Source organism: Gopherus evgoodei, chromosome 1 (genome assembly GCF_007399415.2).
Source record: "Gopherus evgoodei ecotype Sinaloan lineage chromosome 1, rGopEvg1_v1.p, whole genome shotgun sequence".
Lineage (NCBI taxonomy): Eukaryota > Metazoa > Chordata > Testudines > Testudinidae > Gopherus > Gopherus evgoodei.
Genome location: NC_044322.1, coordinates 78,948,482 through 78,974,705, shown reverse-complemented (window position 1 = coordinate 78,974,705; position 26,224 = coordinate 78,948,482). Strand labels below are relative to the sequence as shown.

The 26,224-nt window shown below is 45.6% G+C and overlaps 1 protein-coding gene across 14 annotated transcripts in view; it reads left to right on the top strand.

The window, feature by feature from the left end:
• The window catches only part of MYCBP2 (MYC binding protein 2), a 463,608-nt gene extending 445,606 nt beyond the window's left edge, over nucleotides 1-18,002 (top strand). For all 14 annotated transcript variants that reach the window (XM_030566987.1, XM_030566958.1, XM_030566968.1 and 11 more), the window contains 7 exons: nucleotides 7,819-7,922; nucleotides 8,562-8,750; nucleotides 10,543-10,650; nucleotides 13,634-13,843; nucleotides 15,564-15,671; nucleotides 15,867-16,032; nucleotides 17,197-18,002. In XM_030566987.1, the coding sequence (XP_030422847.1) occupies nucleotides 7,819-7,922; nucleotides 8,562-8,750; nucleotides 10,543-10,650; nucleotides 13,634-13,843; nucleotides 15,564-15,671; nucleotides 15,867-16,032; nucleotides 17,197-17,312 (1,001 nt within the window). In that variant the 3' untranslated portion in view covers nucleotides 17,313-18,002. The remainder of the gene's footprint in view (nucleotides 1-7,818; nucleotides 7,923-8,561; nucleotides 8,751-10,542; nucleotides 10,651-13,633; nucleotides 13,844-15,563; nucleotides 15,672-15,866; nucleotides 16,033-17,196) is intronic.
• The last annotated feature ends 8,222 nt before the right edge of the window (nucleotides 18,003-26,224 follow it).

Below are 26,224 nucleotides of genomic sequence, written 5' to 3'. Positions count from 1 at the left end.
TATTAGTTTTATTATTTAAAACAAAACACTAAATCCTGGCAAATTATACATTGCCTTGGTGGTAGCATGATGATGGTGCTTTGCAACACCAAGTGGATGCTTGAGTTTAGAAACATTTTAAGCTCTTTGGGGCAGGTACTATGTTTTTGTTCTGTTTATGTACAGTGCCTGAAACAATGGGATCAAGATTAGGACTCCTAGGTGCTACAGTAAAGTAAACAAGAATAATAATAATAATTGGATATTTAGCTCTTTGAAATGCTAGAATTTTTTTAAATGGGGGATTCTTGAGTTGATATTACCACTCTTTATCCATTCGTGCAACTTCCACTTCCATCAAAGGGGGTATTACAAATTGAGAGCAGTAACCCATAAATAATTGTTACCTGTACTTACATTTAAATGATTTATAAAATGCTTTTATTTTCTTTTGGGGAAGGTGGGCACACCATATAGAAAAGAAACTAATCTATCATGAACAAAATTGAGTTGGGTAATTAGAAAAAAAATCTAAATAATAGTTTCAGTGCCCTTGAACAGTGTTAATGCTAATTTCTCCAAAAACAAACTTTTTCCACTGCACTAAAATATAAACACTTCTAAATTACCCATATACATAGTACTGCAATAACTACTACTAGAAAGAAAAGACCACAACAATGTGGAGCTGTGGACAGTGTCCAGCTTGGCATTTGGATAGTCATTACATTCCAAGTATTATGTTACATTTACAGAGCATTTGAGTGGTAAAAATACAGCCATCCCATAGCCCTTAATTACAACCCTTTTCACAGTGATCAGATTGTTCAGATACGTTGGCCCCTGTGCAACATCTATAATAATAAGAGAAGCCAGCTGCGTACCTGCTTGCTTATTCCTTTTATGGTCACAAATTAATAGGAAAGGTGCTCTGTTATCTTACCCTTAAGTGGTGTGCGGAACAGCTGAATTTTAACTTTGATAGCATGGGGTTGGTGGGTGGGGTGTCCCAAGAATCAGAAGTACTTTATCTTTAATTAGATTTAGTGAAACAAAGAAAAATATATATTTCATGTTGTTCCATTTCCCCCTTCCCTCCTCAAGGGATGCTGTTCCTTTCATTGTGTTTAGTGGTCTTTAAAGATGAAACTGATATTTTTCTTTGAGTAGTTGTTCATGTCCATTCAAAGTAGGTGTGCGCGCGCCACGTGCACGCCAGCCGGAAGATTTTCCCCTAGCAGCACCCGTAGGGTCGACCCTGGCGCCCTATAAAGGGGCCCGCCGACCCTCCACCCCCTCAGTTCCTTCTTACTGCCGGTGATGGCTAGCTGGAACTTCGCTTGCTGATAGCAAGTTTAGCAGTGTCCATAAACCTTGTGTATATAGTTCATGTATTTAGTTAGTCTATCTAGATTAGTTGTACATAGTTCTTTGCTGTTAGGAGTTCCCCCCCCCACCTACTCGTTGCCCCGCCGGGGCATGCCCGGGTCTCCAGGGTTTAAACTCTGCAAGGACTGCGGAAAGTTCATGCCTAAGAGTGACTCTCACTCTGCTTGTCTGCGGTGCCTCGAGGAGAGCCACCAAAGGGACCAGTGCACTATTTGCAGGGGCTTCCATCCCAGAACTCTCAAAGGCAGAGCATAAAGACTTAAAGTTCTTCTGATGGAGGCTGCCTTGCAGCCACCTTCGGACCCGGAGCCAGCCGACGCCATGCCCAGCATGTCATCGTAGGTGCGGAGCACCCCAGCACCAGCATCAGGACTTAGGGCCCAGCCAACATCCTTTAAAACCCAGCACCGGAGAGAATCGAGTCATAAGAAGTCGGCCTCAGTGCGGCACCGCTTGCTTCCCCAGTGCCCGCTAAGAAGAAGAGGTCGGTGAGGGACTGATCGCCCCTCCAGAGACCGACGCCGTCTGCTGGTACAAGTGGACAGGCTGGGCTCCAGCCTCCGGCTGCTCTGTTGACTCCTGCACCGGAGAAAGGGCGGTCGAGTCCGGAGCGACCAAGATCCCTGGGCCTTAGCAGAGACCTGCGTCCCCCCTCGACACCAGAGGCATTCGAAGCGGCCTCAGACCTGCTGAGATTCCCGGTACCGGCCTCCCCACACTGTGGCAGGAAGTTGCAGACCATAGCTCGTCCCCCAGTACAGTCTAGGGACAAGCGGGCCATGCTGTCGCCTCTCTCTCTGTCCCGTGCCACCTGGGTGGCACCGGACCAGAGAGACAGCTCCCTGCCTCTGCGCTGCTCTCCGGCAACAACGGGTGCCGCTCCTCCCAGGTCCTCTTATTCAGAGACCTCAGACTCAGAAGCGGACTCCTATTGCTCCAGCTGGTCGCGGAGCAGGAGGTTGACTTCGGGGGTGAGCCACCAGTGGTACCCACCAAAGTGGCAGCAGCAATGGCAACCACCCTCCCAGTGGCCGTTTTGGACCCCCTGGGCCTACCACCAGTCGGTGGGCCAGAGCATTTGCATCGATGGCCCCAGCGCAGTTGCCTCCTCCACCAGCACCGTCGCCGGGCAGGGGTGTGCCGCATCTAAGTTTAGCACCCCCTAGCCGGGCATCAGCACTGGCGGCAACCAAGGTACGGGCTCAACAGGTGCCGCCAGAGATGCCAAGCTGTTCATTGGCGCCTCCGGTACCGGCCGTGGTGCCACATTTGGAACCGATACCGGCCCCGCAACCTCGGTACTGTGTGCCACCAGACCCCGAAGGGCTGGAACCGCCGAAGGACAGTCCGATCCAAGTGATTTCCTCCTCTTCTTCCCCAGATGAGGCAGTTGCAGGCATGGCCCAGCACCGGCCCTGGAAGACACTAGGATCCTTCAGCAACTGCTCAGGCGAGCGGCTCAGAGCCTCACAATCCAGGCCGAGGAAATTGAGGTGGACGTAGATCCGGTAGTGGACATCCTGGCTCCATCGGGACCATCCAGGATGGCCCTACCGTTGATCAAGACCATAGAGGACACGTCCTGCACCTTATGGCAAACGCCAGCCTCATTGGCCCCTACTGCCAAGAAAACAGAGAGGCGTTATTTTGTGCCCTCTAAGGGACATGAGCGTTTGTACACCCACCCTTCCCCGGACTCCCTGGTGGTAAACGCGGCCAACCAAAGGGAGCGTCAAGGGTTTCAAGGGTCGACATCAAAGAACAGGGACGCCAAAAGGCTCGACCTCTTCGGTAGAAAGGTGTACTCCAGGGCGGGCCTTCTACTACGAATAGCCAACCAACAGGCTATCGTAAGCCGATATGGTCATAACACATGTTCGGCCATGTCAAAGTTTACCAAGCTCCTTCCCCAGGATTCGAGGGCAGAGTTTTCAGCCTTGGTGGAAGAGGGAAAGCTCATCTCCCGAGCCTCCCTCCAGGCTGCCCTAGATGCAACGGACTCAGCCTCATGCTCCATGGCAACAGGCCTGGTCATGAGGCAGGGAGCCTGGCTCCAGATCTCGGGCCTCCCCCAAGAGGTCCAGCAGACTATCCAGGACCTCCTTTTCAAAGGGCAGACACTGTTTTCGGACAAAACGGATAAGCATCTGCACAGTCTAAAGGACTTGAGGGCTACGCTTCGCTCGCTGGGCCTGCATACCTCAGCAACCCAGCGTAGACAGATTAGGCCGCAAGCGGCCCTGCACCCTTACTAGCCTCAGAATCGTCCAGAGGTTGGGCGCAGACAGGGCAGGAAGGACAGGAGGCGCCACCAACACCACCCCTCCGGCCAGGCATCTGGCCAATCAAGACCGACGTCGGGGCCTAGACCCCGTATTTGATGGTACAGTCGAGGACGGCCTACCAATCAGGACTCCGGATCGTTCTTTCCCTACCTTTGGGTCACGTCTGTCCCCCTTCTACCGTGCCTGGTCCCGAATCATGTCGGACAGTTGGGTGCTTCGCACGGTAGAGAGGGGATATTCTATCCAGTTCTCCCTCCCTCCCGCCCCACCAGTCCCCCTCCCCGTCCCTCTTCAGGGACCCCTCTGACGAGCAACTTCTGATTCAGGAAGTGCGGTCGCTCCTCACAGCGAGGGCAGTGGAGGAAGTTCCTTGGGGCAGAGACTTCTACTCCCGGTATTTTCTAATACCGAAAGAAAAAGGGGGCCTCAGACCCATCCTGGACTTGCGGCGGCTGAACAAGTTTGTGAAAAAGCTCAGGTTCCGCATGGTCTCCCTGTCTTCGATCATTCCCTCCTTGGATCCGGGAGATTGGTCTGCTGCCCTCTACTTAAAGGAGGCATATTTCTATATTGCCATAATCCCCCGACACCGTCGGTACCTCAGGTTTGTCGTTGCCGACGCCCATCTGCAGTTCACAGTGCTCCCATTTGGCCTATCAGCAGCACCGAGGGTCTTCACGAAGTGCATGGCAGTCGTGGCAGCCTTTCTGCACAGGTGGGGTATCCAGATATTCCCCTACTTGGACGATTGGCTTATAAAGAGCTGCTCCAAGGAGCAAGTGGAAGCTCAGATGCTTTTCATCAGGCGGACCTTCCTCGAGCTAGGCCTCCTCTTAAACAAGGCCAAGTCCACCCTGTCTCCTACCCAAAGGATAGAATTTATAGGGGCGGTTCTAGACTCAACACACACCAGAGCGTATCTTCCCGAGTCCAGGTTCCGGTCCACGTCCGAAATCATTCTCGGTCTGCACCGTGCCCCGACCACCATGGCAAGAAACTGCCTCAAGCTGTTGGGCCTCATGGCGGCATGCACCTATGTGGCGAGCCATACCAGACTCCGGCTCCGCCCACTACAATCCTGGTTGGCGATGGTATACCGCCCAGCCAGGGATCCCCTGGACTTAGTGGTGACTCTTCCTCAGGTGGTGCTGAGCTCTCTCCAATGGTGGCTTGACCTGCTGAAGGAGTGCTTGGGTGTTCCCTTTGCCACCCCTCAACCCTCCCTCTCCCTAGTGACGAATGCCTCAGATCGGGGATGGGGAGCACACTTGGGGGATCTCGGGACACAGGGCTTGTGGTCGCAAGAGGACCTCAAGTTACATATCAACGTCAGGGAGCTGAGAGCTGTTCACCTGGCTTGTCTTACCTTCCAATCCCACCTGGCCGGCAGATGTGTCTCAGTCCTCATGAACAACGAACGCATCAGCGGTCTTCTATATCAATAAACATGGGGGTACACACTCCTCTCCCCTGTGCAGGGAAGCCTTCGTGCTGTGGCACTTTTGCATTCAGAATGCTACCCACCTGATGGCGTTCTACCTCCCAGGGGAACAGAACAGCCTGGCGGACGCCCTCAGCCATTCTTTCCGGGGTCACAAGTGGTCACTTTGTCGGGATGTAGTGCGCTCAATCTTCTGACTCTGGGATCGTCCCCAGTTAGACCTGTTTGCTTCAAGGGAAAACAGGAAGTGTCGGCAGTTTTGCTCCCTCCAGGGTCACAGCCCGGGGTCTCTGTCGGACGCCTTCCTCCTGTCGTGGAAGGAAGGGCTACTCTACGCCTTTCCTGCAATTCCCTTGATACACAGGGTAATTCTCAAGATCCGCAGGGATCACGCCCATGAAAACCTGATAGCACCAGCGTGGCCGCGCCAACATTGATACACGTCGCTCCTGCACATGTCCACCTGAGCGCCCCTGACGCTGCCCCTGCTGCTGGACCTGATCATGCAGGACCAGGGCTACCTCCGCCACCTGAATTTGCAGTCACTCCACCTCACAGCCTGGATGCTCCATGGTTGAACATGGTGGAGATGCAATGCTCTCAACAGGTCAGACAAGTGCTTTTCAGTAGTAGAAAACCTTCGACCAGGGCCACCTACCTGGCCAAATGGAAGCGCTTCTCCATCTGGTCCATTCAGCAAGGGCAGGAACCGTTGTGGGCCTCGATTCCCGTTATCTTAGACTATCTGCTCCACCTGAGGCAGTTGGGCCTTTCCCTCTCCTCGGTTCGAGTTCACTTAGTGGCCATCTCGGCTTTTCCACCCGGGAGAAAGGGGTACCTCAGTGTTCGCAAACCCGCTGGTTGGTCATTTCCTCAAGGGCTTGGACAGGCTGTTTCTGCATGTCCATCAACCAGCTCCTACCTGGGACCTCAACCTGGTCCTCTCCGCCCTCACGAGGCCTCCCTTCGATCCCCTGACTTCCTGCTCGCTGCTGTACCTGTCATACAAGGTCACTTTTCTTGTAGCGATCACCTCTGCCAGGAGGGAATCGGAGCTCAGGGCGCTGACATCCGAACCCCCGTACACAGCCTTCTATAAGGACGAGGTCCAACTTAGACCTCATCCGGCTTTCCTCCCCAAGGTCATCTCCCAATTCCACATGGGACAAGATATCTTCCTACCGGTGTTTTATCCAAAGCCACACTCTTCCAGTAAGGAGCAGAGGCTGCATTCCCTGGATGTCCGCAGGGTCCTAGCCTTTTATGTTGAACAGACAAAGCTGTTTAGACGGTCGACCCAGCTCTTCATCGCGGTGGCAGATAGAATGAAGGGGCTCCCAGTCTCCTCTCAGAGGATCTCTTCGTGGATCGCAGCCTGCATACGGGAATACTATCATATAGCTAGAGCCCCTATCCCTCTGGTTACGGCCCACTCTACCAGGGCACAGGCGTTCCTGGCTCAGATCCTGACTCAGGAGATTTGTAGAGCTGCCACATGGTCCTCCATCCACACGTTCACGTCGCACTATGCCATCACGCACCAGGCTAGGAATGATGCCACCTTCGGTCGTGCAGTGCTTCAGTTGGCAGTGACCTCTGACCCCACCACCTAAGGTTAGGCTTGTGAGTCACCTACTTTGAATGGACATGAACAACCACTCGAAGAAGAAAAACAGTTACCCACCATTTTAGTAACTGTTGTTCTTTGAGATGTGTTGTTCATGTCCATTCCAATACTCACCCTCCTGCCCCTCTGTCGGAGTGTCGGCAAGAAGGAACTGAGGGGGTGGAGGGTCAGCGGGCCCCTTTATAGGGCACCGTAGTGGCGCCACTCCAGGGGGCGCCAGGGCCGACCCTACGGGCCCTGCAAGGGGAAAATCTTCCAGCTGGCGTGCATGCGGCACACACACACCTACTCTGAATGGACACGAACAACACATCTCGAAGAACAAGTTACTAAAAGGTGGGTAACAGTTTTTTACTTGTAAAATGTAATTCCCCATACACTAGTTTAAGCTTTAGGAATGCAAACATATATAAATTAAGCATGACTTGGAAGATATCCTGCTTTATTTCTCATGTAACTGACATGACAAGTACTTGACAAACTCCCCTTTTGAAGGGGAAATATCTTGATATGTCATTTCATAAGAATACAAAACATTTAGTAATGTAAGAAAGAAAGTAAATTAGTTGAAATTCCAAATAAGAGTGAATCAAGCTAGGATTAATAATTTTTGTAATCAAGACAGTTCTAGCTAGGTATGAGATCAAGTAAATAAAGTGTTCAGTGTGAGGTAATTTTTAAAAAAAAAACAAAGCCTTCCTCTCTCCACTTTGGCTCTAATTTTTCTTAAGTTGTAAGGTCTTCAAGACAAGAAACCATCTTTTTTTACATGTACATAAGGTGGCTGGCACACTTTTTTTTAGGTGTTATCACATAAATAATGTATTTCTGCCAAAAATTTGCAGTATTTTTCATATCCTTGTGTTGTGTTTAGTGGTCTTTAGAGAGGTGATTCTATGGTTACTTGTGAAAATCCCACGAGCACAGAGTTCTTCTAGCCCGTGCATGAGACAGTTTAGTCTAGATTCATTGAATTTCCTTAGTAATTACGTTTTTTCTGCCGATTTCATGGAATAGTTAAGGCTATTATTAGTATGTTGGTTGATAAACGCTTCATTTTGGAAAATTCTGATTTTTCGTTTGTTTTGTGGGCTTAGGCAAACCAACTACCAGCAGCTCTGAAGCATGTCGTTTCTGTGGTTGTAGGAGTGGAACAGAGTTATCAGCAGTAGGCAGTGTCTGTTCTGATGCAGATTGCCAGGTATGGTATACAAACCTCACTTTATCTCATGAAAATGAAATATTAGTATATAGTTGAGTCTACAACCAGCAGTACAAGATAAAAGCTAAAGGCCCTGTTATCCAGATAATTTTGAATTGTGAATAATAGTTACTCTCCCTGCCATTTATGTGGCCTTCTGTTCCCATTTTTCTTATTTTTTAAATGTTTCTTCTCACCTCCGTTACTGTGAATGGGAAAATAACTAAGGGACTGATTATACAGGGTAAACCGTGAATCTAACCATATAAAAACTGCTAACAAATGCACAAAATATGTACACAGGAAGAACAGAGAAAAATAGTTTAAGGTTCTGTAAAGTGTGTGATCAAAAATAATTTTTCTTTATTTAAAGTTTCATTAGGGTTCTACTATTCAGGTGTCACATAGCAAAAGCAAATTAAAACATCTGTTTCGCTTCAAAGTCCTAGAACTTGATGTATTCCTAACTATACTGATGTCTGTATTATACTTAGACAATTACTGTCACTGCTCCCTAACCTGAGTTTTCATTGCAGGTAGAAAGACTACTTCAAGAAGCAACAGAATAAATATATTGTAGTGTACAAAATGATTCTTTGATTAGAAAAAATGTTAATTTAAGAATTCCTTTTTTATTAGGAGTATGCTAAGATAGCTTGTAGCAAGACTCATCCTTGTGGTCATCCATGTGGAGGTGTTAAGAATGAAGAGCACTGTTTGCCATGCCTGCATGGTTGTGATAAGAACGCCACAGCTCTTAAACAAGACGCTGATGACATGTGCATGATTTGTTTTACTGAAGCACTTTCAGCGGCACCAGCTATCCAGGTTTGCCTTTGTTATTTAATACATGAATTCTATACAACATTGTTAAATTTTTAAGAGTTTACAATTTCCTTTGAAGGGATACATTTTTATAAGCTTCAAAGAATACATAATGTCAGTGTGCAGAGGATCACATTGTATGTCTAGTATCAGAGGGGTAGCCGTGTTAGTCTGGATCTGTAAAAGCAGCAAAGAATCCTGTGGCACCTTATAGACTTATAGACGTTTTGGAGCATGAGCTTTCGTGGGTGAATACCCACTTCGTCAGATGCATGTAGTGGAAATTTCCAGGGGCAAGTATTTATATGCAAGCAAGCTAGGGATAATGAGGTTAGTTCAATCAGGGAGGATGAGGCCCTGTTCTAGCAGTTGAGGTGTGAAAACCAAGGGAGAAGGAACTGGTTCTGTAGTTGGTAAGCCATTCACAGTCTGGACAATGACCCCACACTTTCACAGGCCTTGGGTGGCAGGCCGGTCCTCACCCACAGACAACCTGCCAACCTGAAACATATCCTCACCAGTAACTGCACACCGCACCATAGTAACTCTAGCTCAGGAACCAGTCCATGCAACAAACCTCGATGCCAACTCTGCCCACATATCAACACCAGCGACACCATCACAGGACCTAACCAGATTAGCCACACCATCACCAGTTCATTCACCTGCACGTCCACCAATGTAATATACGTCATCATATGCCAGCAATGCCCCTCTGCTATGTACATCGGCCAAACTGGACAGTCTCTACGGAAAAGGATAAATGGACACAAATCGGATATTAAGAATGGCAATATGCAAAAACCTGTAAGAGAACACTTCAACCTCCCTGGCCACACTATAGCAGATCTTAAGGTGGCAGTCCTGCAGCAAAAAAACTTCAGGACCAGACTTCAAAGAGAAACTGCTGAGCTTCAGTTTATCTGCAAATTTGACCCCATCAGCTCAGGATTAAACAAAGACCGAATGGCTTGCCAACTACAGAACCAGTTTCTCCTCCCTTGGTTTTCACACCTCAACTGCTAAAACAGGGCCTCATCCCCCCTGATTGAACTAACCTCATTATCCCTAGCTTGCTTGCATATATATACCTGCCCCTGGAAATTTCCACTACATGCATCTGACGAAGTGGGTATTCACCCACAAAAGCTCATGCTCCAAATTGTCTGTTAGTTTATAAGGTGCCACAGGACTTTTTGCTCATTATATGTCTAGCACTACTGCTCTCTCAACTGATTGAAATTGCAAGTAGGATCATCTTGGTGTGTACATTTCCTCTATTTTGAATATTGTGTTTGTAACTGAAAATCTACCTCATTTAGAAGTATTTTTTAAAGCATTTTAAATCACCACCCTTTCCTTCCTTATGTACCACTCTTTGTATGCAAGGGACAGATCATATTAAAATTGTGCCCATTTCTTATACAAGCAATTTGTAACATATTCCAAAAAAGGACATATGCATAGACCTTGTAGAGGTTGTACATTGTATGTCTGAAGATTTCACTTAAGTTAGTATGCTACTTTGGTCACTTTTGATGATTTCATATGTCCAGTGGTTAGTATTACAAAACTGAAACTTTTGCATAACTGATTTTAAAGGCCATTAATATTCTTTCTTTTCATCGGTGGAAAGACTTTTCTGATGTTAAGATTTTAAATGCATTTGTAATTTGACACCTAGTGTTAGTTAAAATCAAAAACTCAAATGTAATGGTGTCTCATTACAGTAGCTGTTGCAACTTTTGAATTTACAATACAGTAGTTACTCATACATCTTCCTTTTTTCTTAAAGTTGGACTGCAGTCATGTATTCCACTTGCAGTGCTGTCGTCGCGTACTAGAAAACAGATGGCTTGGGCCCAGGATAACTTTTGGGTTTATGTCTTGTCCTATTTGCAAGGTAAGGGTGATGTGTTTACTATTTGTAACGCAGAGTATCTACAAGGGCTTACTTTAATGTTACTTATGATGGACATTAGATAGTGCTCATCTTCATTCCCAGAACTTGTCTATGCAGAGACTTAGTGTGCAGCAAGCCAGGCTTTAAATCTACAATGCACTAGCTTGTCACATGCTAAGTGACTGTGTAGATCTTACGGCTGTACACTAGAAGTTCTGTAGTGTGCTTTGACATACTTCCATTTCAAGCAGCTGTATGTCAAAACACACTGGAATTTTTAGTATGCAGCAGCAGGGCCCACATGGCCAGTTTTAGTGCACAGCAGGCTGGAGAGCTGTATGCTCACATCCTAGCTAGCCATGCATTAAACGCCTTTGTAGACAAGCCCTCAGTTCTTCTTCGAGTGCTTGTCCCTCTATGGACTGCCTTTCCGGTTGCACATGCACCCAGGAGCAGAGACTTTTCCCTAGCAGTGTCCCTCAGGTATGCACCCCACATCTCCTTATGCTCCGCATCAAAGGAATAAAGGGCATATTGGACAAACACCAGTTTAGTTCAGTCTTACTGTTCATGGTCTAGGACAGAGCTTCAGTATTTGTTCTAACTTCTTCAGCTTCACTCTGTAAAAAGTTGAAATATATTATAGTTTTTATAGGTTTGGTTCCTTAATTCTTGGAACCCTCCATCTGGGATGGACAGAGATTTCTAAACTCTCCCCTCTTTTGCCCGCCCAATCCCAGTTCTCCTACAGTTGGGGAAGTATGCCAAGAATCCCCAACCTTTAAAAGTTGCATCAAGTGCCACAAACCCTTCTAGGGCACAGAGTACCACAGACTCTGTCTGTACTGCCTGCGGGAAACGTGCATCCTTCCAGCTGCAGTATCTGTATGTTGTTCCCAAATAGGATCAAGCAGTTGAGGGAGTTTCAACCCCAAAATTCTCTCATGGAGGAGTCCATAAAGGCAGGAACAACCTGAGGCTGGCAAGACCCTGCTGTACATCAACCTGAAGAAGATAAAACTAGCTAGCCCCTCCTCTTCTGTCCCCGCCAGTTCCAAGACCACTGACAACCCGTCAGCTATAAGAGACTCAGTAGAGCAGACAGAGGGAAGGGAGACTTAAGTCCTCTCGTAAGGACAACAGGGAAAGATCCCTGCCCAAGCCCTTTAAAAAGAGGCAGAAGTTCCCCCCTCTTACACCAACCATCAGAGGCATCCAGTATCAGGAAGGACTGGACTGGGACTTCTTCAAAGGGCATTCACTGGATGTATGTAGGGCTCTTGCTTCTTACCTATAGAGTACAAAATCATTGAAAAGGTCTCCAAGACTCCTTATAACATTTGCAGAACAAATGAAATGAGAGGCCATTCTGTCTCCCCTCCTCTTCCCCCTCCCCAGCCCCGAGGCTGTCCAAATGGGTCTCTGGGTGCATCCTACTCTGCTATGAACTGAACATTGTTCCCCTTGAAGGACGTGTAAGATCACACACAAGAGCTCTGACAACATCAGTAGCTTCCCTTACAGATGTCCTGCTTCTGGCATCTGCAAAGCAGCAACTTGGAGCTCTGTACACACTTTGGCTAGACACTGAACGGGTGCAGGCAGCTATCTCAGATGCCTCTTTGGGCAGGGCATTTCTGCAATCATTGTGTCGTAGGACTCCAGACACCCACCTCCTCAATAGAGATATTGCTTCTGAATCATCTGAAGTGCATTACACATAGGGACAATGACTCGAATTGTCATTTTCTAGTAACTTGAGTTCTTCAAGGTACGTTGTCCCTGTGTGTAGTGCACTATTCACCCTCCTTACCCTCTGCCTGATTTCCCCCTACTGGGAATTGGCAGTAGAGAAGAAACTAAAATGGTGGTGGTCCAGCAGTCCCTTTATCTACTCTGCAGAGTATGAGAATGAGGAGAGCAGGGGCACATGCACAGACCAGACAAACATTGCTAGGGAAAAAATCTCTGCTCTGCCTGGAGTACGTGCACAACGGGAGATTCCCTGCACTACACATCTCAAGGAACTCAAGTTACTGCAAAATGAATAACCCATCCTTTCCAACATAGCTGAAAGGAAAGAACCATAAATTGTGGGTGAGAGGGTCCTTTTTTTAATTTTTTTTGCCCAATGTGCCTAGAAACATGGTTTCTCATAAAAAATGAAAATAATGCAGAAGTCCTTTTTAATTATTTTTATATACTTAGATCTATCAGTTTGTAATAATCCAAGAGTTGATGCAATGTAGCCATTACAACGTAAGTGAAGACCTTTAAGTCTCTACACTCCACACTTCCCTCAGTGTAGCCTAAATTATCTCAAGCAGCAGGACTGCCTTTTTAACCTGTCTTTTAATACCACAGAAGAATGGTAATGAATAGCATGTGTGCATATGGCTCAGTCACCTCTATGAAGCTGCCAGAAAAGGGGGCATATTAGAATATAAGTACATTGAATGTATTGGCCTTTAGCAACTCCACTGTGCTGGACTTCTATACTTGCAGTCATGATAGGAGCTTGTGTAGGGGGTGATCTTCCAGTGGCATGGATCCAATATAAGGGTTCTTATGTCACATACCCTACTTGTTGCTGATGAAGAAGGGAAAAGGGAGCATGGATAGAGAAATAGTGTGTGACTGAGGTACTCCTATGCTACACTGATCCTCTGCTGTGTGTTTTAGCCCCCTGTGGCTGCTACAGCCCAATGTAAGCTAGACCAACCCTCAAGCTTATGGATCTGAGTTTCAAAAAATTGAGGTAATAGGGTATTCCTGTTTGCCATGAGTGCAGTAGCTGAAAAGAACAATCATCTAATGTAGCTACCCTTCCTTGAAATATATATTCTGTATTCTTTTCTATGATTGTTCAGCATCCAGCACAATGGAGCCTTTTGGCACTACCGTGATACAAACAAATACTACTATTGTTATAATGAAAGTAGTACAGTATTCCAAGTTTCTTATCAGTTGTTCTTTATTTTAGAAAAAAATTAATCATACGGTATTAAAGGACTTGCTTGATCCAATCAAAGAACTCTATGAAGACGTGAAGAGGAAAGCTCTAATGAGGTTGGAGTATGAAGGATTGCACAAGAGTGAGGCCATCACAACACCTGGCGTTAGATTTTATAATGACCCAGCTAGCTATGCCATGAACAGATATGCTTATTATGTTTGCTACAAATGCAAAAAGGTATGACTGCTAGCACTTTCTCAGATTAAATTGATGTAATGTTGCCAAAACATCACTTCTTTGTTCATAGAGTATGAAAACTAGAAAAGCTGCACTGTAAAATCCAAAAAGCACTAAAAAATAATATAGAAAAAGAGACGCCCCTGGCCCTGTGAAACCTACCGTGGAAAGAGAGTGGTTCAGAAATCAGATACCTTAGCTGAACAGAGGATGGCGCCATGTCAAAAGAATGTGGGCATCCTATTTTGTTAGAAAACTCCCCTTGCCATCCACCCTGTTCAGTTTTGTTCCCACCTCCCACAATTAATCAATGCTCACTTCCCTATTGCAACTCAACCAATTCAGTTTTTGGCTCCCCTCCCAATAAAGGTATTTTCTTTTTCTGCCTCTCCCTCTCCTCCTCCCCCGTCACACCTTCTGCTCCCATTACATGTCATGTGTTCTTTTCAGCATGCTGTACGCTCTCATATTTCATTCTGTGCTCTCCCAGATATGCATCCCCTCTGTATTATTCTGTATTGACTCCACTCCAGTAGGTTAGTAATCACCCCTAATCTGTCATTTGGTTATCCTCAGGCTACTGACACCTGTGATTTTATTTAATTCCTGAACTCTCATTCACTCCTAATGTTTAACACCTGAGCACACAGTTTAGTCTCCTCTCTCTGGTCTGCAGGGTTAGGGCTCCAAAAGAGTTTTCCTTCCTGGACAGTGGCCTGGAGACTCCTTTCCTTATCTCTTTCCAGACTCTCTCTTTCAGGGGGAGGGGAGGAAAATATCACTGTCAGTCCACCCACATCCCCCTAGGCAGAAAGAGGGTGAATTTCAGGCAGTGCAGAGATAGCAGGAAACAACTGCTGTTTTACTTAAGAGTCCTATAATTCAGTATATCCAGTAGCTCTGATTAGCTCTTTCCCCTGGAGGCTGCAAAATGGGGAAAGGGCAGCTAATAAGATGGGGGTACCCACCCACCAATCAATGGCAGTGTCTGAAAACACTTAAGGAAATTCCACAGAGGAGGCAGCCCTGCTTAGTGTGTGTGTTATGGCTTCCCAGTGTGCTTTTGTGCCATAAAACCAAAACCTGAGAGCAGCAAAATGCCTTGGCCAGCAGGAGCCTGAGCATGGAAAGGAAGGAGCAGCTCATTTCCTACTGGTCACTTCTGCTATCTTTGCCCGCCCTGTGGCTTTCCGCCCAATTGGAGAGCAGTTTCTCTGCTACCTTGCCCATTTAGGACTTGGCTGCAAGGGCTAAGGCAGAGGGAGTGGCACTTCAGGCCAGCTTCACAGCCCCTTGGGGCAGGATTTTCCCCTCCCTTGGATCTGAGTACTGTGCTGGCAGGTGGTAAAGTAGAAAGGAGGGAGAAGCTTCCCTTCAGCTCCAACAACACCTCAGCAGCACCACCCTGCCCCCGCCTTCTTGATATGCACTCATAGAATGGCCAAAAAATCGTCCCATGATCCAAACCCTGCAATCTTTTGCACATATTAAAGACGTGTATGTGGGATATGTTGGATTGCTGGATAATTTTTGGCCATTTTGAGGGTCATGGCGAAAAAGGATTTTTTTTTAAGCGTTTAACCTTATAGAGCCTAATAAAGAGATTGTACTAAGAGCCTTTATCATCATCATCTCCATGCGTATGAATTTGATAACAGGAATATAAACTGTCCCCAATTTCTTCAGTTTTAATCTTCAGTCATTTGTGTGTCACATTTAGGCATATTTTGGTGGTGAAGCTCGTTGTGATGCTGAGGCTGGACAAGGAGATGATTATGATCCAAGAGAGCTCATTTGTGGTGCATGCTCTGATGTTTCAAGGGCACAGGTAAGCAGACTAGTTTTGTTTTCTTTTGAAGACTTTTAAATAGTTATCTGAGCTATACAGCAATTAGGTTTATTAATAGTAAAATACACATTTGTTTAATTTTTGACAGATGTTTCACATACGTAAATATGTTGCTTAAATGTTACAGTTTGGTTTCTAATGTTAACAGCACTTTTTTGTTTTCTTTCTATGCAGATGTGTCCCAAACATGGTACAGATTTCTTGGAGTACAAATGTCGGTACTGCTGCTCAGTAGCTGTGTTTTTCTGCTTTGGGACAACACATTTTTGCAATGCTTGCCATGATGATTTCCAAAGAATGACAAGCATCAGTAAAGAAGAACTTCCACATTGTCCTGCAGGTAATGTTTTTTTACAGAATAGTTTTAACAATCTAAATGATGAGAAAATTATTTAGTCTGCCAGTTATTCTATTACAATTGATCTTGCTAATTTTTAGAAATATAGCAAAATTAATCATGTGATGTCTTCAGATCAACATTTGAGATAATCTTCATAATATGGATTACTTTGTTCTGTGATCCATTTCTTTCTGGAAATATTGGTTTCCAAAATGGGCAATGCTATTATCACAGTAAAATCAACACATCATTAGATACTTTGAAACTTCCTTTCTTCAGCAAATTGCCTCCACACACTACTGGAGTTGCATGCTTACCACATGGACCAAAGAGATAATAAACAAACTTCCTAACATAACCTGAGTCCTTATCCTGCAACTATAAAGGAAAGCACTTTGAACTGTACTGATCCCTTAGTTCCTGGCTTCATCATGTGCCACTGGATCTGATGGTCTCACCAGAACTATGAATTTTAATATTATGTTTCATGTGCTCCCTATAGCTTTTCAAATAGTGTTAGAAGATTACTTAGATAATTTGAGGGGAAAGGGCAATAAATACTTTATTACGTTGCTTAATGTTTCATTTATATGCCAGGGAAGTAATTGTTGGCCTAACTCCTAAATTGTTCTTCAGGTGAAATTTCATTTAACAAGTATATGTTATTCAGATGTAAAGGTTTTTGTTCCACATTGGGCTGAAACTTTTTTCACTGTATTGAAGATCCATTTAAAGAAATTTTAATTTTCTTTCAATAAAATTTTGACAGTAGACCAAATTAATTATGGAAAATTTACAATGACTAAATAGCAGTCTAATAGTCTGGGGGGGGGGTTTCTTCAAATTTGTGTTTAATCCTTGACCTGTAGAAGCCAACAGTTCTGGCCCTTTTTGTTATACTTAATCAAACTGCTCACAATTATTCATTCTTCATCCTATAAAAGTTCTTATTTTTAAATGCCTGATAGAAGTTGGTCAAGTGAAAGGCCTGTTACTACTTTTTCCTATACTAACTGCATTTTTCCCAAATCTTTTTTTATTGGTGTCCTTTAAATTCAAACAGATTTCTCTATTTAATACTGTGTTTTTCAATACTTGTACAGTTTTATTCACATACGATTTGGACGTTTTGAAACTGCCTTTTTCCCTTTAATCTGATTGCAGGTCCAAAAGGCAAACAACTTGAAGGAACAGAGTGTCCACTTCATGTTGTCCATCCACCCACTGGTGAGGAATTTGCTCTGGGATGTGGGGTTTGCAGAAATGCACACACTTTTTAGACTAGTGATTTTTTTACCAGAGCAAAACAGTTGTCCTCATCCCACAAGTGTCCTAAACAGAATATAAAGTCCAGTCAGGATGAGGATGGGACCATTTCATAACCCAGCTAAAAGGAACAATTAACAGTGCAAGAAAGATGCCAAATACCATTTACCATGCTGTGAGAAATTGACATTCTTTTGAACTAAGACATCAAAAATTGTGAGATGGTTGCATGTGGCTATTACAGTCATCGGCTATGAAGCATTGGACATATACAAATAAATAATTGCTATTAAAGGATCTCTGTGTCTGTGGACTATGAATGATGCTGATTTTCAGACGAAGAAAGAAAAAACGGATTATTGTATACTGACTTTTTGTAATCCTGTACAATTGTAACTGCATCATGGGTGGGGGTGGGAAAGAGGAGTATTCTCGTTTATTTCCTAGACTGTTACAAAAAAAAATTGTGTTAGGAAGGCATAAACGTAACAAGTATCACGCTGTATATAAAGAATATCAATGTTTGTCCTGTATAAGAATTACTAAATTACAACAGCAGTTTCATTTAAACTTCTGAGTTATGTTTGAGCCTGAAATTTTAATGAAGTGCAATACTGAGTGTGCCTCATATCTTGCAGCTGTAAACATAATGGAATGTACATGTCAATAAAACCACTGTACATTTTTATACAGTGAAAGTCTAATGAACGTGTAAGACTTTATTTTAGAATGGCTCAGAACCAAATCATTTCATTTCACAAATAAAATGTATTCTTTTTTTAAAGAACTAAATTCAAAACCAGCTGGTAAATTGCTTTATGGTACTATTGGGTATGATAAAGTTGCTTATGGTACTATTTATTAGATAGACAAAGTTTGCTTGAACATCCTTTAAGAAAAGTTGGGTAATCTTACTAAACTTCACATAAAGTATTACCGTATATACTCGTTCATAAGCTGAATTTTTTAGTAAAAAAGGGAAGCACCAGAGAAGGGAGTCAGCTTATGAACAAGTATAGAGAGGGAGCAAGGAGCCCCTCCCCACAACAGAGGGAGCAAGGAGGGGCAGCACAGCCAGCAGAGACAGAAGGGAAGAGGCGGGGCCAGAATCTCTCCACTTCTGGCCATGCTGCTGTCCTCCCAGCCTCCGAAGCAGTTGCAGCTCCAGCTCCAGGGCTGGTAGACTGCAACCGTGCCGCTTGGCCCCATCCCCCAGAGCAGGCTGTGGCCATGTCACTTGGCCTGCTGGAGAATGGCCCAGCCCACTGGAACATGCTGTGGCTGTGCCGCCCGGTCTGCCCCGCCGGAGCAGGCTATGGCTGCACTGCCCAGCCTGCCGGAGCAGCTCCAGTCAGGCCACAGACATCCTCCCCTGGCCCTCCCCAGATAAGATGGGAAAGGATGGGATGGGGAGAGTGTGGGGGTGGTCACAGGGGTTACTCCCTTGACCCCCAGCTTCTCCCCCGCCCCCCAAAAAAATTTCCCCACAAGTTGCTTTCCCGGCCCATCAGGGTAAGCAGCTGGCATGCCAGGACACTTTGTTTTCTTAAGTTTACCTTCATGCCTGCAGAAGCTCGAGGTAAACAAACCATCTCAGCCATCCAGTGGCTTATCCTGATGGCCCGGGAACCAAAGTTTGCTGACCCCTGAATTATAGGATCGGCTTATGAACGAGTTATAAAAATTTTCCATATTTACTTATCCATCTTGGAGGGGTCGGCTTATAAGTGAACTGGCTTATGATCGAGTATATGTGGTATATTTGAATTGATGTACAGGTTGATAAGCAGTTCCTGAAGGCTTCACAGTAATATTCTGGAAGACTAATTTTTAATTGGTTTGTATTTACTTTTAATTAAAGCTCTGCAGATACCCTCTTCTAGTATGTATGGACTCATGCCATGAGTCCAAAAATGTTTGGTCAACACTTCCATTGGGGCTGTACATGCATCCTCAGTGTCTTCACGGCTTCCCTACCTGTGGGCAGATAAGGGAATGCAGCACCAACTGCGCCTGTTCCTCCTTAGTGCCTGTGGAAGAGTCACAATTCAGCAGTGACCACAGTGACTTATTTTAAAAATGTTAGAGCTGAGAAAATTAATAATTCTCATAGTAGTTAGGGTTTGCGGGGCGGGGGGTGGTTGTCCTTTTGGCAGCTTTTAGATACATTTTGACCTGCCAGCTGACTGATTAACACAAAGACCACTTCCCCACCATATGGCTGAGGAAAATCTTTAGGGTTAAAACTCTGCCCACGTGACAGACTGAGGCGCAGTGTGGAGGATCACACAAAGTAATCTTTTCTGCCTTGGAAAGGCCATATCTCCAGCATATTCCCAACCTGCTGATCCTTCTTCAGCCAGATCTGATGTGATACAGACAGCCACGTGACTATTTTCACCTGCTGAACAATGCATGAATTTGGCTTCAGGCTTTGAGCAAGAGGACCCTCCCTCGTGATCCAGAACCTGGTCCAGATGCGGAGCACTGACCTATACTGCAGAAGTGCCTACCATCTCAGTGCAGTTGGCCTCTGCTCAAATGGATCAGTGAAATCTGTTTGGTTTTAACTTCAACACAGGGAGATGAGGAAAAGCGGTTGGGACCACCCAAAGGTGGGAACAGCACTAAGAATCAACTGCTGATCCACCATTCTCAGCATGATGCCCCGCCACATCAGACTATCCCACGTTGCTAGCATTGGCTAAAGTCCCCTAGATGCTAGGAAAGTCTGCACCCCTTTTTGACCTCATGTTCTCAAGCTTTCAGAAATGTATTACAAGCAATGAATAGAAAAGCTGTTTTAAGAAATAATTGGATCTTTTCAAAATTTAGACTGCTAATCACACACACCTGTTTTACTGATATAATTGTTAAAACATACTATTGTCTGTGATGAGAGTGAACAGTGATGTGAAAGACCACATGCGTGGAAGAAACGAAGTGTAATGATAGATTTAGGCCCACAGTATGGTGGTTATCAACATTTTAAAGAAGCAGCACGGCTTTATTGTAGATCTTGACTGGCCAAGCACAGGCATAATTAATGAGAAAAACAAGTCCTTTGGAAATAATTGTTTTAATATCACTCCCAATAAAAAGAGGAAACTTCATCTGTAAATTGAGGTAGCTTTATTATGGCTGTTTCTAACTGTCACCTAATCTACATTGAAGAACACTTGCTACACGTTGCATTTTCTAGTACATAATGTCTTTGCTTTCTGCATTCAGTAAAATCTAAATAATTGCAGGTAAAGCTAAAAATCTAGAAATTATTATTCATTTTGTAGGGGGATACTATGCATTTTAAATGTCTTTTTAGCTTTGCTTGCTAAATGCATTCAGGTCATAAAAGCCCGTTAAATCCAATACTCTTCAGGTACTAGACAAACTGATCGACAAATAACAGATGGAGTCACTTCAGTGCTCATTTGCTAGTCCCAGCTAGAAAACACTATGCCAAAGTATTAGTTCAGTAATGACTCAGGTGAGTGTGTCACTTCCTAAATGATGCACTTGCATTTGTCAAGTGCGTTCCACCTGAGGATCTCCAAAACACTTTTAAAATAGTAATGAATTAAATCTCACACTACTTCTTTCCTGAGGTATGTGAGTTTTACTTTTCCTCATATTATAGATGAGGAAACTGAGGGCCAAAAGCCTAAGTGAGTTGCCTGAAGTCTGTGACAGAGATGGAAAGCGAACCTAGGTCTTCTGACTCTGTCCTGTTCTTTACCATTTGCAAAAAGACCCCATTGTGCTCTAAACAGCAGTACCCTGTTTTTTTCCTAGAGATCGCACATCCTGGTTCTGAGCAAACAACCTTATTTAGTTTGAGTTCTGACAAAATCACAATCTGAAGTGGTAAGGCTGAGAGCAATTGGTCTTGTGGCTGAATCAAAAACAAGCAAACCAGTGTATTCTGATGTCTGAAATCTGGGGAAAGACTGAAAGATACAGATTAAGTAGGGAGACACAGCTCCCTGGTGTGCCTGAAGCTTTTGAGCAGATCAACAGAGAGCATCACTTAGGCCTGGTCTACACTACGCGTATAAACCGATTTTAGCAGCGTTAAACTGATTTAACGCTGTACCTGTCCACACTACGAGGCCCTTTATATCGATATAAAGGGCTCTTTAAATCGGTTTCTGTACTCCTCCCCGACAAGAGTAGTAGTGCTAAAATCGATATTACCATATCGGATTAGGGTTAGTGTGGCTGCAAATAGACAGTATTGGCCTCCGGGCGGTATCCCACAGTGCACCACTGTGACCACTCTGGACAGCAATGTGAACTCGGATGCACTGGCCAGGTATACAGGAAAAGCCCCGCGAACTTTTGAATTTCATTTCCTGTTTGGCCAGCGTGGAGCTCTGATCAGCACAGGTAACCACACAGAGCTCATCAGCACAGGTAGCAATGCAGTCTCCTGAGAATCGAAAAAGAGCTCCAGCATGGACCGCACGGGAAGTACTGGATCTGATCGCTATATGGGGAGAGGATTCAGTGCTAACAGAACTCCGTTCCAAAAGATGAAATGAAAAAATATTTGAAAAAATTTCCAAGGCTATGATGGAAAAAGGCCACACCAGGGACTCAGTGCAGTGCAGAGTGAAAGTTAAGGAGCTCAGACAAGCCTACCAGAAAACCAAAGCAGCAAACGGAAGGTCCGGGTCAGGGCCGAAAACATGCCGCTTCTACGCTGAGCTGCATGCAATTTTAGGGGGCTGCGCCACCACTACCTCACCCTGTCCGTGGATTCTGAGGTGGGGGTTGTAATCTCAACCATGGCTGAGGATTCTGCGGAGGGGGAAGATGAGGAGGAGGAGGAGGAAGAGGACGACGACCTTGCAGCGAGCACACAGCACTCCGTTAGCCCCAACAGCCAGGAGCTTTTTGTGACCCAGACGGAATTACCCTCCCAAGCCACTAGCCCAGACAGTGAAGCCATGGAAGTGACTTCTGGTGAGTGTACCTTTGTAAATATAAAACATGGTTTAAAAGCAAGCATTTTTTAATGATTGATTTGCCATGAGGACTTGGGATGCATTCACAGCCAGTAAAGTTACTGGAAAAATTGGTTAACATGTCTGGGGATGGAGCGGAAATCCTCCAGGGACATCTCCATGAAGCACTCCTGGAGGTACTCCAAAAGCCTTTGCAGAAGGGTTCTGAGCAAGGCAGCCTTGTTCCATACACCATGGTAGGACACTTTACCATGCCATGCATGTAGCAAGTAATCGGGTATCATTGCATGACAAAGCATAGCTGCGTATGGTCCCGGTGATTGCTGGCATTCAAGCAACATCCGTTCTTTATCTCGCTGTGTTATCCTCAGGAGAGTGATATCGTTCATGGTAACCTGGTTGAAATTCAGGAATTTAATTAAGGGGACAGAGATGGCCATTTTCCTACTTGGCTGTTGCTTAAAAGAAATCCTTCCTTGCACATAGCCAAGCGGGGGGAGAGGAGGAAGGATAGTGCTGAGCTTTTTTGCGTTTGGCTAGCAGGAATCTTCCCAGCTACCAGCCACGCGGTGGGGGGCGGAAAGGGGGATGATTAGCAGTGATCTTCCATGATACCAGCCATGCGATGGGGGGAGGGGTAAAGCAATCATCCTAGAGATTGGATGGGGGGGTTGGCTTCTGCTGCTGCATGTTAACAGGAAAGAAGCATCAGAGGGCACTGTGTATATGAAGGCTGGAGAAGCCGAAAGACAATGGCTTACCATGGCTGCATGCAGGCTGAATTCTGATGCCTGGACCTGCATCTGTGAGATCTGTAATACCAGAGCCGCTGGAACTCAATATTAAGATGCAAAATGCGACCTTGTAGTGAAATCACATGTGCAATGTAAGGTGAATAGTGTTGTTCACTGAGAAAGAGTATAACCATTGTTCTGTAAAATTTATCTTTTTAAATACTTCTCTCCCTTTGTTCCCTCCCTCATGCAGCTGCACATTTTTCAAGCTTCCCTACTACATCCCGAAGGCGCTCTCAGATAAGGCGGAGGAAAAAGAAGCGAGACGAAATGTTCTCAGAAATCATGGAAGTAACCCACAATGAAAGAGCTCATTTGAATGAGTGGAAGGACGTGGTAGCAAAGTACAGGAAAGATGCTAGTGAACGTGAGGGCAGGACGGACCAACGTGAGGATAGGAGGGATGAACGTGAGGACAGGAGAGACACTCAAGATGAGAGGTGGCGGCAGGAAGATCAGAGGTGGCGGCAGGAAGATCAGCGGTGGCGGGATGCAAAGCTGGAGCTGCTGCGTAATCACACTGATATCCTCTGACGTCTGGTGGATCTTCAGGAAGAGCAGCGGGGTCACAGAGTGCCGTTGCAGGCCCTGTGTAACCACCCTCACCACTCACCATGTTCCATATCTTCCTCACCCAGAGGTGTAAGAACGTGTGGGGGAAGGCTTTGTGCACCCGCCCACTCCACCCCTGTGGACAGTCCAACCAAAAGGCTGTCATTACTTTGAAATGTGTTTAATGGCCTTTTCCTTCCCTCCTATCCTCCTCCCAAACCACACCCGGGATACCTTGTCAGTTCTCTGCCTCTTTTTATAATTACTTTTTAATAATGAATATATGATTTTTAAACGATAGAGACTTTATTTCCTTAAGCAAGCTGTAATTGAAGGGGGAGGGTGGGTTGCTTACAGGGAATGACTTTTAATAAAGAATACATGATTTTTAAACAATAGTGACTTTATTTCCTTAAGCAAGCTGTAATCGGGGGGGGGGTTGCTTACAGGGAAGGAGTCAATAAAGGGGCGGGGTTCATGAAGGGGAAACACACACAGCAGTCACACCATACCCTGGCCTGTGATGAAGCTCGTTTTCAAAGCTTCTCTGATGCACACCGCTTCCTGGTGTGCTCTTCTAATCGCCCTGGTGTCTGGCTGCGCGTAATCAGCGGCCAGGTGATTTGCCTCAGCCTCCCACCCCGCCATAAAGGGCTCCCCCTTACTCTCACAGAGATTGTGGAGCACACAGCAAGCAGCAGTAACAAAGGGGACATTGGTTTGGCTGAGGTCTGAGTGAGTCAGCAATGTGCGCCAGCGCACCTTTAAACGGCCAAATGCACATTCTACCACCATCCTGCACTTGCTCAGCCTGCAGTTGAACAGCTCCTGACCACTGTCCAGGCTGCCTGTGTATGGCTTCATGAGCCATGGCATTAAGGGGTAGGCTGGGTCCCCCAGGATAACTATAGGCATTTCAACATCCCCAACTGTTATTTTCTGGTCTGGGAAGTAATTAAACAGCTGCAGCCGTTTAAACAGAGCAGTGCTTCTGAAGACGCAAGCGTCATGAATCCTTCCTGGCCATCCCACGTGGATGTTGGTGAAACGTCCTTGTGATCCACCAGTGCTTCCAGCACCATTGAAAAGTACCCCTTGCGGTTTATGTACTGGGTGCCCTGGTGCTCCGGTGCCAAGATAGGGATATGGGTTCCATCTATCGCCCCCCCACAGTTAGGGAATCCCATTGCAGCAAAGCCATCCACTATGACCTGCACGTTTCCCAGAGTCACAACCTTTCGTAGCAGCAGCTTAATGATTGCTTTGGCTACTTGCATCACAGCAGCCCCCACAGTAGATTTGCCCACTCCAAATTGATTCCCGACTGACCGGTAGCTGTCTGGCGTTGCAAGCTTCCAGAGGGCTATTGCCACTCGCTTCTCCACTGTCATGGCTGCTCTCATCTTGGTATTATGGCGTTTCAGGGCAGGGGAAAGCAAGTCACAAAGTTCCATGAAAGTGCCCTTACGCATGCGAAAGTTTTGCAGCCACTGGGAATCGTCCCACACCTGCAAAACTATGCGGTCCCACCAGTCTGTGCTTGTTTCCCGGGCCCAAAATCAGCATTCAATGGCTAGAACCTGCCCCATTACCAGCAGGATCTCCAAAGCGCAGGGGCCCGCGGTTTGAGATAATTCTGTGTCCATGTCCTCATCACTCTTGTCACCACGCTGCCATAGCCGCCGCCGCCGCCTCCTCACCTAGCTTTGCAGGTCCCAGTTCAGCATAGACTGCACGAGAATGCGTGAGGTGTTTACAACGTCCACTATTGCGGTATTGATTTGAGCAGGGTCCATGCTTGCTGTGCTATGGCGTTTGCACAGTTCACCCAAGAAAAAAGGTGCGAAATGGTTGTCTGCTGCTTTCACGAAGGGAGGGGTGAGGCTGTACCCAGAACCACCCGCGACAATGATTTTTGCCCCATCAGGCACTGGGCTCTCAACCCAGAATTCCAAGGGGTGGGGGAGACTGCGGGAACTATGGGATAGCTACGGGATAGCTACCCACAGTGCAACGCTCCAGAAATCGATGCTAGCCTCGGACCATGGATGCACACCGTCTAATTAATGTGCTTAGTGTGGCCGCCTGCACTCGACTTTATACAATCTGTTTTATAAAACTGGTTTATGTAAAATCGGAATAATCCAATAGTGTAGACATACTCTAAGGCACAGAAACAGTAGAAACAACAGTTTGAAGGAAGTTGAGCAATGGCCCTGGTGTTGAAACTGTGATCATAGCATCAAGAATCAAGCAGCACAGACCCAGTGCAAAAGGAAGTGGGAGAGAAGGCAGAGATTCTTGAAGAAATGAGACAACATGGGAGAAATCAGAAAAGGAAAAGGAGGAGGAATGGATGAATGGCAATGAACAGCAATTTATTTGTATATAACTTCTAACATTCAATCTTAGCTAAAAAAAACCTCATGGATGCACTCCGACAAAAAATAAGCAACATTCTGCAAAACCCTCTACAAATTTCTTTACTTCAACGTACAGTAAGCAAGATTAGACTGGTGTATGTTTCTTCTAGTAATGAGCATTAGAAATAGACTTAGGTTTAGTTCTTTTTGCTGACAGAAGAGAGTGGTCAATAGATGAATGGATAAGAAT